This window comes from Callorhinchus milii, unplaced genomic scaffold (genome assembly GCF_018977255.1).
Source record: "Callorhinchus milii isolate IMCB2004 unplaced genomic scaffold, IMCB_Cmil_1.0 Scaffold244, whole genome shotgun sequence".
Classification (NCBI taxonomy): Eukaryota; Metazoa; Chordata; class Chondrichthyes; order Chimaeriformes; family Callorhinchidae; genus Callorhinchus; species Callorhinchus milii.
This window is the reverse complement of record NW_024704985.1, coordinates 74,967-88,329: the sequence shown is the minus strand read 5'-3', so window position 1 is coordinate 88,329 and position 13,363 is coordinate 74,967. Positions and strand designations below refer to the sequence as shown.

At 45.2% G+C, this 13,363-nt stretch overlaps 1 protein-coding gene across 1 annotated transcript; it reads left to right on the top strand.

Moving 5' to 3' along the window:
- The first annotated feature begins 390 nt into the window (after positions 1 to 390).
- LOC103188566 lies at positions 391 to 8,959 on the top strand. Its single transcript, XM_042346016.1, has 3 exons — positions 391 to 1,024; positions 4,677 to 4,830; positions 8,289 to 8,959. Exons 2-3 carry the CDS (start codon positions 4,795 to 4,797, stop codon positions 8,655 to 8,657), a joined length of 405 nt encoding a protein of 134 aa, XP_042201950.1. The 5' UTR covers positions 391 to 1,024; positions 4,677 to 4,794; the 3' UTR covers positions 8,658 to 8,959.
- Positions 8,960 to 13,363: the final 4,404 nt, after the last annotated feature.

Below are 13,363 nucleotides of genomic sequence, written 5' to 3'. Positions count from 1 at the left end.
TATAATGGAAAATAAAGATATGGCTGACTAGATAAATAAGTAATTTGCTACAGTTTTTACAGTAGAAGATGAAGACGAAATACCACGCATACAAAGGAACATGGAAATAGACAAAAAATAATTAGTTATTAAACTAACTATCAATAGAAAAGTTAGGGAGAAAATAGTCAGTCTCAAAATGGGCAAATTTCTAGAAACTAACAGTTTCAACACCTCGGTATTAAAGGAAATAGGAGAGGAACTTGGATGCATTGGTTACACCTTTATTTAAGAAGGGAAGGAGGCAGAAACCAGGCAATTACAAATCTGTCAGTTTAACGTCAGTTGTAAGGAAATTACTGGAATCCTTCATCAGGGACACAGTGACTCAATAGTTGGAGAGCTATGAGCTTATCAAAGTGAGTCAGCATGGTTTTGTCAAGGGTAGGTCGTGCCGACCTAATTTAGTTGAATTTTATGAGTAAGTCACTAAAGTAGTCGATAAGAGAGTGTCGATGGATATCGTTTACAAGGAGGTTCAGAAGCCATTTTTTAAGGTTCCACACAAAAGATTATTAGAAAAAGTCGAAGCGTCCGGAATCGGAGGTAACCTTGTGATGTGGTTTCGCAATTGGTTGGGAGGCAGAAAACTAAGGATAAGGGAACGTTCTCTGATTGCGGGGACGTGACACGTGGTGTCCCCAAGGGATATGTTCTGGTACCACAGCTTTTTGCACAAATATAAATGACTTGAATAAAGAAATAGAAAGTTTTGTATCCAAGTTTGGGGATGACACTAAGATAGGAGGCTCAGCAAGTAGTGGAGGTGGGAATATGAAGTTACAGACTGACTTAGACAGACAAAGTGAGTGGGCAAAGCTATGGCAGATGGAGTTCAATGTAAAGAAGTTGGAGATCATACGTTACGCGCAGATTACTTGCTTAACGGGGAGAAATTAAGAGCTGTGGAAGAGCAAAAAGATTTGGGTCTCTATATCCACAAATCTCTAAAACCAAGTACAAAAACTAATGAAAAAAGCAAAAGGTATGTTATCCTTTATCTCGAGAGGCCTGGAATACAACGGGGAAGAAATGATGCTTCAGCTGTATGCAGCGTTAGTCAGACCCTATCAATTGTGGGCAACACACCAATGGAGAAATATATTGGTCTTGGAGGGAATGTAGCACAGGTTCACCAGAATGCTTCCAGGCCCAAAAGGTTTAGTTACGAGGAAAGGTTGCGTCAACTTGGATTGTATTCTCTCGAGTTTAGAAGATTGAGTGGTGATTTCATAGAGGTTTTCAGGCTGATAAAGTGATCTGATAGGATAGATACAGAAAAGCGATTTCCTATGTTGGGGAAATGCAAAACAAGGGGATATAGTCTTAAAATTAGAAACAGACCATTTAAGAGTGAAATTAAAAAGCATGTTTTCACTCAAAGGGTGGCAAAAATCTGGAACTCTCTCCCCAAAAAGGTCGTGGATGATGGATCCATCCACAACTTCAAGAAAGATGTTGACAGATTTTTGGTATGTCGGGGTATTAGGATACGGGGAGAAAGCGGTAAATTAGATTTGAAAATCTATTAAAGATATAGATCAGTCATGATCTAATTAAGTGGCGGAACAGGCTCGATGGGTGGAGTTGCCTACTTCGGTTCTTATGTGCCTATATGTGTGTGTGTTTATGTGGGGGCTGGGTGTAGTTGTGTGTGTCTATCTGTGTATGTGATTTGGGGGAGAATCGATATGTTTGTCTGTCTCTGTGTCTGCTGTGACTGTGTATGCGTGTCCTTCTGTCACTTAGTGTGGCTCTCGCTTATTGTTGTCTACTCCGTATCTTTTTATTTCTTTGTATGGGTAATAGTCCTTTTTAAAACAATTATGTTAAAATAATAATTTGGTCAATTAATCGATGTCTATTTGTGGGTTACTGCTGTGCACAATTGGCTGGGGTTGCTGGGAACNAAAAATTTACTGTGAAGCTACTTAATCAAATGGAAGCATTATTATTATGATTTTATTCTTTGTGTTCGTGTCTCTGAATCTGTGTCACTCTGTTTCCCTCTGTCTGCTGTCGTTTACCTTTTTGCATCTCTTGCTCACACTTTATCTCTGTGTGAGCATGACATTGTATGAGTGTGTGTATGTTTGTCAGTGTGTGTGTGTATGTGTGTGTGCCCTCCGTTTCTACGTTTGTCTCTCTGTTTCTCTCGCTCTTTCCGTTTCATTTTCGTCTTTGTCGTCTTGTGTGTGTCACTGTACATTCCTCTCCATGTCTGTGGTTGTCATTGTGTCTGTATGTGTATTATGTGTCAGGTATTACCTGNAAAAAAGGTCTGCGTTTCTCTTTCTAACCTTCAGAACTGCCATCTGCCTGGTGACTTGTGACGCGTTTCCAATCACTGCAACGTGTTATGTCTCTATCTGTGCCTGCGTGTGTCTCACCGTGTGTCTGTTTGTCTGTGAGTCTGTGGGTGTGCACCTCTCTGTGTCTCTCTCTCTGACACTGCGAGTGTGTATCATTGTGTCTCTATTTGTGTGTGTGTATATGTCTGTATGTGTCTATCTCTTTCTGAATTAGTGTCAATGTCTGTGTGTGTTTCTGTGTTTGTCTCTGTACTTGTGTCTATATGCGCTAACGTGTGTTGCTCTCTGTTAGCGTGTTTGTGTCTGACACATGTTGATGTGACACAGGTACACAGAAACACAGAGGAAAAGAGACAAAGAAAGGCACAAATAGAAGCAGCAGACAGGGTTTTATCTTGAAGATTCTCAAAGAATTGATAATGTAGAATATGGCAAACTGTTTTATTCTGTACTGAACACGAAGTAGAGAGTGTAATTTATTTCACGACAAAAATAGATAGATTTCTGCTAGGCATTGATATAACAATAGTACAATAATAATATAACAATAGCGCTTTTCTCGTTTTCTCTACGTTATAAAACGCATCACAGAATAATAATAATAATAATCCTTGCATTTGATACAGCGCTCTTCACGTCGGGATGACGTCCCAAAGCGCTTCACAGAACACACTGCAAAGTGAATTGACTGAATGTTTGTGGGCGAACGCGGCAGCCAATTTCGCACAGCAGTTTCACACAAACAGTCGTGGATTACAAATGACCAATTTTTTTTTCTTTTGGAGGGATATGCAGCGGAGAAGGGGACGAGTTACGAAGATTGGCTGACCAATTTGGTCCTATATTCTCCAGAATATTGAAGAATTAGAGGGGATCTTATAGAAAACTATAAGATCATCAAAGGGCATGACAGAGTAGATAGTGGGAGATTGTTTCCCCTGGTTGGAGAAACCAAAAACCAGGGTCACAACCTTCAAGTCAGAGGCCAGCGCTTTCGCACTGAGTTGCGGAAGAAATTCTTCACTCAAAGGGTGGTGAATGTATGGAACTTACTACCCCACAGTGTTTTGACGCTCAGTTCTTGAGCATATTCAAGACTGAGGTAGATATGTTTCTTATTGCGAAAGGGTTTAAGGGAAATTGGGAAAAGGCAGCGTCACGTTATTAGCTGGAGATAGATAAGAAAATCAGCCATGATTGAATGGCGTAGCAGGATCGAAGTGCCGAATGGCCTACTCCTGCTCATACATGTTATGTTATGTTATAAAAATAATCATTGCATTTGATATCGCGCTTTTCACGTCTTCGAGACGTCTCAATGGACTTCCCAGAATATACTGTAAAGTGAACTGACTATATTTGTGGACGAAACATGGCAGCCAATTGTGTACATCAGCTTCCCAGAAACAGTCGTGAAAAAAGCGATCACATTGACCGGTTTCCCCATGAGTGATTTATGCACAAAAACATCGCTGGGAAATCAAGGGGAATTTTCTCTGATGTTAAAGTGTGCATTTAAGTGAGTTCAATAAATAATGGACTTGCCTAATATCCTTAAATCTTGAATAGAGTTTAAATTTCGGCTGCCTCAAACTTTACAGTCAATTCACTTTACAATATATTCTGTGAAGCGCTTTGAATGTTTCAAAAACGAGAGAAGGTACGATGTCAAAACAAGGAGTCCTGCAGCTCAATGGTTCTAGCACTCGATTTGCAAGTGAGACACATAATTCCCGCCAGGTCACGTTTCCTTGCTCCGCAAGACTGATAATAATATCTCAAGAAAACAAAATAATAGATTGGTCACTTCAGTCTACGATAGTTTGTGGGACGCTGCTGTGCACAATTCGCTGACACATTTTGACCAAAAACATAGAGTCAATTCACTTTACGTTATATGCTTTGAAGCACTTTGAGACGTATTGAAGACGTGAAAAGCGCTATATCAAAATGCAAGCCTTATTGTTGTTATAATTATGGTTTCTCTTATTGGAGGTTTGATGTTAAAAGGGGAACTCAACAATATAACTCATTGATTTTTTCAAACTGCTACGAAATCTCACCAGGATGTTGCTGGTAGCAGCCATGCAGCCAGTAAGAACTGAAAGTAGAATTTATTTTAGGAGTTGTTGTGGGTTGGTTGGATCAGCCGGGTGTCTATTATATATGGAAACCCATCACCATCCTTGTGGGTATCCAAACTAAACTAAGATTTCAAAAGCGTGAACCTTGTTACTCAGAGGCCAGAGGGCGAGAGATTGAGCAACAAGATCACACCCGTGTAATCCAATAAACTCACTTTCTCTTTCATTTTGCGCTCATCAGGGTATTTTTGTTGAGAAATCCCGGTATCGAGCCGATTATTATCTTCGCTATAAAACACAAGCTCATTGGCAGCCTGTAAGACAAGGAGAAAGACAGGGCGAGAGAAACAGACAGAAGAATGACGGCACTTCAGCGCACAGTCAAATATGATCTGGTAAGAATTTAACATGGGCAAGGTTTAAATTTTGAAATGACTAAGAAATTTTAACTGGACAAAACAATAACAATGATCTCACGTTTGACTCTTCGCTTCCCGTCCCTTTGATGACATTTCAAAGTGATTTGCAGAATCTCACTGTACAGTGTGGTGACTGTGTGTTTAACCTGGCAGCGCCTGTCTGCTCACAGTGACGGCTCTATCAACAGCAGTCCAGTGAGCAGCTTTATCTGTCAAGCACTCACCAGAAGTGTGCGAGTTTGAGAGAGAAAGAGAGAGCGTGAATATATGATAAAGTGTAGTGAATATGTTTTACGGGAGAGACACAGAGACAGAGATAGAGAAAGAAAGAGAGAGAGGGGAGGCGAGACAGAGATTGAGAGGGGGCGAGAGAGGGTTTAGAGAGAGAGAGAGAAGAGAGAGAGCGTAAATATATTATAAAGTACGGTGAATGTGTTTTACGGGAGAGACACAGAGACAGAGAAAGAGAGAGAGACAGAGGAGGCGAGAGAAAGATAGAGAGAGGGCGAGAGGGGGTTAGAGAGAGAGAGAGAGAGATGGAAAATATGCGATAGACAGAGAGAGAGAGAGAGAGAGAGCGGGGGAAGGTGGTAGAGACTCAGAACTGAGTTGGAGACAGACTGCGAGAGAGAATTATGATCCCACAGAGAGCGAGAGAAAATGTGCACGCGACTAAGAGAAAGACAGATACAGGGAGCTGTTGAAGTGAGAGAGACTGCGAGAGATAGAGACACTAAGATTTTGAGCGAGAGAGAAACGCACACAGAGACGGAAACTGGGAGAGAGACATTTTGAGAAGGAGAAACTAAGGTTTTGAAAGAGAAAAAACTGACCAATGGAAACATGGCGCAAAATTCAACGAGAAAGAGAGAGATACTAAGAGATTCTGAGAATGATAGCCGGTGCCTTCTGCTCCCATCTCGACTCTCTACCCCCTCCTCGCTCCCTCCCTTTCCTCCCCTCATCCTGACCATTTCCCCCTGCTCGGGTCCTGACCTAACTGTACAGCGCCTTGGGACGTTCTCCCGACGTAAAAGGCGCTCAATAAATGGAATCTTGTTGTTGTACTAAAAGAGAATGAGAGCGAAACTGGCTTTTCCCGAAGTTAGCGGAGTGGGAGAAGTTGAACAAAAACCCCACAATGCACAACTGTAGGATACTGCTGTGTGCAATTGGACGCCGCGTTCATGCCACGAAATATACATTCAATTCACTCTACAGTTCTGTTAAGCGTTTTCAGACCTCTAGACAAAACCAATTAACAGACACTAGTTCAGTGAGCTGATTTATCTGTCAGCCAGTTCACCAGAAACGTGGTAGACTGAGAGACAGAGAGAGAGAGAGAGAGAGAGAGAGCGGTGGTGAATATATTATAAAGTGTAGTGACTGTGTTTTGCGGGAGAGACAGAGAAAGAGACTGAAACAGGGTGAGAGAGAGGTAGAGAGAGAGAGAATGTGCGGGAGACTGAGAGAGAGACACCGGGAGAGAGTGACATAGACTCAGAATGTATCTGAGAGTTAGAGAATGCGGGAGAGAATTATGATCTCAGAGAGAGCGAGTGAAAATGTGAAAGAGATTAAGAGAGAGAGACAGATACAGGGAGCGATTGAGGTGAGAGAGATTGCGAGAGAGAAAGCGAAACTAAGACTTTGAGCGAGAGAGACACACAGAGAGAAGGAAACTGGGAAGGAGACATTTTGAGAGCGAGAAACTAAGAGATATCGAGAGAGAGAAGAAAAAGAGAAAGAGTAACACAGCGAAAAACACAGGGAGAAAGGAAGAGAAATTAAGAGATGTTGAAAGTGATAGAAGTACTAAAAGAGAAGGAGAAAGAAATTATATTCTCCTAAAGTTAGTGGAGTGGGAGATGCTTATCATGAAGCCCATGTTATTTTTATTTATTTAGTCCATGTTAGCTCATTGGTTAGATAATTTGCCTCGCAATTAAGAGACGTTGAATCGATACCCAGCAGCGTGAAACATTGGGCAAGTTTCCTTACTCCACACACCTAATCATAATCCCTCAAGAAAATAAAAACAATAATAATTGATCACTCAATGCATAACTGTTGGTAGGACACTGTTGTATGTAATTGATTGCCGCGTTTAGTCCATGAAATATATCGTCAATTCACTGTACAGTACAACAACAACAACAAGATTCCATTTATAGAGCGCCTTTCACGTCGGGAGGACGTCCCACGGCGCTGTTCATTTGGGTCAAGACACGAGCAGTGGGGGAAATGGTCAGGGTGAGGGGAGGGAAGGGAGGGAACGAGGAGGGGGGATATGTTGAGAATGATGGGAGCATAGGGAGAGAGCGAGGAGGGGTAGAGAATCGATAGGGGAGCTGAAGGCTCGGTCAAAAAGAAAGGTCTTGGAACCGGCCTTCAAGGAGGAAAGGGTGGCGGCAACGCGAAGACACTGGGGGATGGAGTCCCAGAAATTTGGATCGGAGACGCTGAAGGTCCGACCACCGATGGTAGGGCGGTAACGGCGGGGGATGTGCAGCAGACCGGAGCCTGAGGAACGGAGGGTACGGGCAGGTAGGTAGGGGGATAGTAGGTCAGAGAGGTGGGAGGGAGTGAGGCCGTAAATGGCCTTGTAGGTGAGGATGAGAATCTTGAATTCGATCCTCTCGGGGATGGGGAGCCAGTGCAGGCGAGCGAGGGTGGGATTCATGTGGTCGCTAAGGCTGTTGTGGGACAGTACACGAGCTGCAGAGTTCTGAAAGAAGACAGTTTGTTTGAATCGCCCCAGTACACACCTGAGAACGGAAGCTGCGTTGTCTGAGCTGTCCAGCGCTGGTGCGAGAGACAGAGACATTCTGAGAAGTGCTTTTAGACGTCCAAAAAAGACGAGAACAGTGTTAAAAATGCAGTGATTAGAATTATAACATTTGCGCTGAGCAGGGCAAGGACGAGGAGTCAAACAATTTGAACTTCGTTGACAATGAGAAACTCTCTGTCTCGGGCTCCAGCGCTGGACAGCTTAGACATCGCAGCTTCCGAGCCCAGGTGTGTACTGGGGCGTATCAAACAAACTACCTTCTTACTGGGGAGAAACTGAGACAGGCTGACACACAGTCACTGAGACAGGCTGACACACAGTCACTGAGACAGGCTGACACACAGTCACTGAGCCACGCTGAGACACAGTCACTGATCCACACTGGCACACAGTCACTGAGTGAGGATGTCACACAGTCACTGAGCCAGGCTGACACACAGCCATTGAGCCAGGCTGACATACAGCCATTGAGCCAGGCTGACACACAGCCACTGAGCCAGGCTGACATACAGCCATTGAGCCAGGCTGACACACAGCCACTGAGCCAGGCTGACACAAGTCTTACTGAAGTAATGAATAATATATGATGTATATAACAAAGCGTGTTAAGAATCCGTGTTTATCGATCTGTTTTGTTGCCCAGTTTCAGGAGGTGGGTGTGGCCCTCGCGAGGCAATCTGAAACCCCAAAGCCTCAGGAGGGGGTGAAGTTGACGGCCTATCACCTCCACCCTGGGGTGTCTGACCCGCTGGTCTCCAGCGCCCGCAAATCTCTCCCGAACATCACTGTCTGTGTGCAGACATGCGAGGGGAAGCAGAGGGCTCTGCAGATTCCAATGCATATGAGAGTCTACGAGCTGAAGAACGCGATATCCCGGGAAATGGGAATCCCGGTAGAATCCCAGATCCTCTACTGGAAATCTTCGGAGCTGGAGAAAATGAAGAAGCTTTGCGACATTACCATGAAGGACAGCATTTGCGTCACGGTGGTGCACAAGTGCCTCGGAGGCTGATGTGTGGAGACTGCATCTCTCACTTCCCCATCCTGTTTGTGCTCGCTTTCTCCACACTGGAGATTTCTGCTCTAACGCCTCTTCCCGGCTCTCTCTCTCTGCACTTGTGCTCGGTATCCCGCACTGAACCTGTATTCTCTAACCCCATTCCCCAGATCACTCCGTCTCCCTCTCTGTCATGGTTTTGCTAATGATGCCGATAATAGATTGTGTTTGACACTTTTGCTGTTGGGAGATTTTCTCGATGCATGTTATGTGCCGTGATTAACGATTAAGGATTAAATATGTGAACATAGAAGATATTCGGATTGATCTGATATAATGTGTGTTAGAGAGAGAGAGAGTTAGACGGATAGATAGACTGAGCAAAAAGCTTAAGGAGAGAAAGATGTTCGAAAACAAAACAACAAAAATATTTATGTATTGTGCTCTTCAAGTGGGAAACATCCGAGCGCACGACAGTGGCAGACTCTGGAAACAATTCATGGGAGCGCGAGTTGGGAGGTGACCTAATTTAGTTGGGAGGTGAACAAAAAAAAACAACAACAAACTTGCGTTAGTTGGGAGTCTTTCACGTGGGGAGGACGTTCTAGAGCGCCAGAACAGTTCACATAACAAAACAGGATGTATGTCAATGAGTTTGGAGGATTCATTTAGATTCTGGGCTGGGGTTGCGTTTGGCCTTCGACGGTCTTAGCCTTGGTTTTGTCCCTGACCCTGAACAATGTGTCTTTAGGCAGCATTTGATAGTATGGAGGAAGAGGGGGTTGGGTGTTCAGGGGCGGGGTTGGGGTGGGGGATGCAGAAGAAAGAAAGTAGAGAATTCCAAAGTTTCGATTTGCAGCGACTAAATGCACGGGATCCAATGCTGGATTCGAGGTGGTCAGAGAGAAACAGGAGGCAGGAGAAGGCTGAGCGGAGGCTGTTGGGGTTTAATTTTGGAGATGTTGGAAGTTACTAGGTCAGTAAAGTAGGGAAGTGCGAGCATGAAATCTTTGTGGGATGCTGCTGTGCACAATTGGCTACAGCATTTTGTGGGCCATACGCGTAGGCCAATTGCGCACATCCGTGTCCCATAAACAGTTGTGGATTGAATTGACAAAACCATTATATTTTTGGAAGGATTATTATCTCCAGATAAGCAATTCGTTAATCGAATAACACCCAAGCTCCTAGTGGTTGCTAAGGAAATGTTGGCGTGTGGAAAAAGGAAACTTGCCCATTATTTCACCTTCCGGGCAAACGAACCCACGTCTCTTGCTTGCGAGGAAAGAGCACTGACCACTGAACAGCAGACTCAACCTTGGTCAAGTTTAGTTGCTCCACACGCCTGATAATATTCGCTCAAGAAAAAATAGTAATCCATTTGTCATTCAATCCACGACTTTTTTTTTGGGTCACTGCGCAATCTGCTGCCAAGTTTCACCTACAAAAGATACGATCCATTCACTTAATATGTATTCTGTGAAGCGCGTTGAGACGTCCAGAAAACGTGAAGCATGCTACTTCGCGCAACAATTATGATTATTACCTGTTGGAATTTAATCTGACTTATATGTTGCTCAAATTGTGGAGGCGGCTTCCATCTTTCAATGCATTCACCAATGTTACTCCAAGGTTATAATCCTTGTATTTGTCAAAGCGCTTTTTCATTTCTTCTAGACTACTCAAAGCGCTTCCAAGAACATAGTGTAACGTGAACTGACTGCATATTTGTGTGCGGCAGCCAATTGCGCACAACAGTCTTGCACAAACAGAGAGAGCGGTAGGGGAATTGAGCTGGAAATTAGTGTGTGGATAGCAACGGTGAAGAGAAAGAGAGAGAGAGAAATGGCGGAAGTAAGGTGCGAAAGGGCGAGTGGGGCGGGGAGAGAGGGGGTGGAGAGAGAGAGAGAGAGAGTGAGAGATGGGGCATTGCGAAGCGCAGAGAGGTAGAGATTGAGAGGGTGGGAGAGAGCGAAGGAGAGAGAGAGGGGAGAGTGCGGGAGAGAGAGTGAGACAGATGGTGGGCGAGTTAGTGCATGATTGATAAAAAATGAATGAAGTAAAATTACATGAGTTAATGCTTCACAGATTATAATATAAAGTCAATTGACTATATTTGTGGGCGTAACGCTGCAGCCAATTGCGCACAGCAGCGACCCCACAAATAGCCGTGGACTGAAGCGACCAATTGACTGTTTTTTATGAGGACTTGCGGTCAGGCCTGTGGAGTAAGGAAACTTCCCCAAGATTTCGCCCTGACCTGCCAGGAATCAAACCCAGGTCTCTGGCTTGCAAAGCGAGTGCTCCAACCATTGCTCCAAACAAATATACACAGATCCGGGCTAATGCACACACGGATGCGCATAGACACACAAACATTCGGGGTCGGTCTGGCGCGCACACCGACACACAGACTAACACGGGCGACAGACGCCGAAACTGTTGCGTTTGCTGCCTTCCCGTTTTACTGATGGCGACAGGTGTGTAACGGAGTCAGAGCGAGCAAAGCCTCGACGCCCTTTTTAATCTCCTGGCGGAAGCGAGTCTGGGTGACGGCGTAGATGAAAATGTTGGTGCAGCAACTGAGCAACACCAGCATGAAGCCTGTTTGCTGTGCAATATACAGGGGGCGTTGTCTCCCGCCCGCCAGGTAGCTGTAGTTCTGTAGCGACCAGCCCAGAAAATATACCACACTGTTCGACCACAGCAGCACGAAGCACCCGGTGATGGCAAAGACGAGAGCAATGGACCGCCGGCGGCTCTCTATCTCCGGGTCTCTGTCCTCTGCGCTCGCGCCTCTCAGCCTTCTCCTGGCCCTGTTGGAGCTCACCAACTTCCTGACCGTCAAGCCGTTGAGGAGGAATATGGCGACGATGGGGATCAACGGGTTGGCGAGACGGTCGAAACGTCGCAAGGCGGCCCAGGTCGGTGAGGTGCTCAGAGTGGGGCGTTCAATGCAATGCATCGGCAGCCCGTTAATGACGAGCAGAGGTTGGAACATAAAGTACCAAGGAATGACCTCCGCAATGCCGAGGAGGGAGAGTATCAGCAGGACTGTGTTGGCTGTCCTCTCGGTGCAATATCTCGCTCTGAGACGCTGGCAGCTCACGGCAGCACAACGGTCAACCGTAAAGGCGACGGTGAAACAAACGGAGGCGTTGAGAGACGCCACGATTAGGACTAACCCCAGGCTACACACCGGAGGGTAGAGGAGGAAACTCGGGGGGAATTACAGGCGGTTCAACCGGTTCAGCAGCACGTCAGTCACCAAGACCTGATGGTCAGCGATGGGCATGGCCGACAGGTAGCGGGTGACGCACCTCGATAAGCCACAGTCACCTCGACACAGCACGAAAATGGCCACCATATTGACTGATTAGAAAGGAAGAGACACGGAGAGGTTACTGAGATTGGGAAAAGGATTGCACTGGCTCCACACACTCACCCTCACATACATATGCTCAAAGTCAATCACTGGGTTGATTGTAATGGTCTGGGGATTATCTGAGAACTGAAGAAGGTCACGTAGAGTCTGTGAGTATCTGCAGTCTGCACTGGGAATGGGAGATTAATCGAAGTATAAAGAAAAGCTCTCTTCATCTGTGCCTCTCTCTGCTCACTCTGCCTGTCCCTTCGTGTCTCTCTCTCTCTTTGCCACTGTGTGTCTGTCTGTGTCTTTCTCTTTCTGTGTCTAACACTTTATCTCTCTGTCTATGACTGTCCGTGCCTCTCTCCCTCTCTCCATCTCTCCATCTCTCTATTTCTCTCTCTATCTCTCTATCTATGCATCTATCCACCTATCCATCCATGTATCCATTCATTCATCCATCCATCCATCCATCCACCCCCCCCTCTCTCTTTCTCTCTCTCTCTCTCTCTCTCTCTCTCTCTCTCTCCTCTCTCTCTCTCTCTCTCTATATATATATATATCGATCGATCGATCGATCGACCTACCTACCTACCTACCTACCTACCTAGCTACCTGTCTGTCTGTCTGTCTGTCTGTCTGTCTGTCTGTCTGTCTGTCTGTCTGTCTCTCTCTCTCTCTCTCTCTCTCTCTATCTATCTATCTATCTATCTATCTATCCACCTACCTGTCTATCTATCCACCTGTCTATCTAACCACCTGTCTATCTAACCACCTATCTATCTATGCATCCACCTATCACTCTATCTCTCTGTCCTGGCCGACAGGTAAAACTTCTCGATTACCTCGCAGCTGATTGTGTGGAGGAAACTCTGTCAGCAAAAAGCAGGCAGTCACTGCACTTTAAAGTGAAGCGCTGTGAAGCGCTGTGCAGCTTCCTCCCGTGGTGAGAGGTTCTGTGTCAAACGTATGATTTCATCATTGTTATTATAATCAATATCGATATCAATAACGCTTGAATCGAGCCGTGATTCAAGTGACTAAATTATCATTATTGTGATCTTGAAGTGATTATTATCCCTGGAAAGTGCTCCGCCAATCCAGGAACCAACGGATTTCTACTGACTGATGGTAAACCGAGGCGTGTGCGTGTATCAATGTGTGTGTGTAGAGTAAGGAAACTTGCCTGAGGTTTTTCCCTGTCCTGTGCCACCTGGATCCTCTCGCTTGTGATGCCAGTGCTGTAACTCCTGGTCGGAGCGATAACTTACCAGGGATGCCAACAAAAGCAAGAATAGGGTATTAAATTGCTTCGACCAGCGAAACACCTTGGTAACCCATGTGTAGGATAGTA

Excerpts from the sequence above, each read along its gene's own strand:
- LOC103188566 (XM_042346016.1), top strand. The coding sequence starts at position 4,795 with ATGACGGCACTTCAGCGCACAGTCAAATATGATCTG. Across the intron at positions 4,831-8,288 it reads GCACAGTCAAATATGATCTG|TTTCAGGAGGTGGGTGTGGC; the intron begins GTAAGAATTTAA and ends TTTGTTGCCCAG.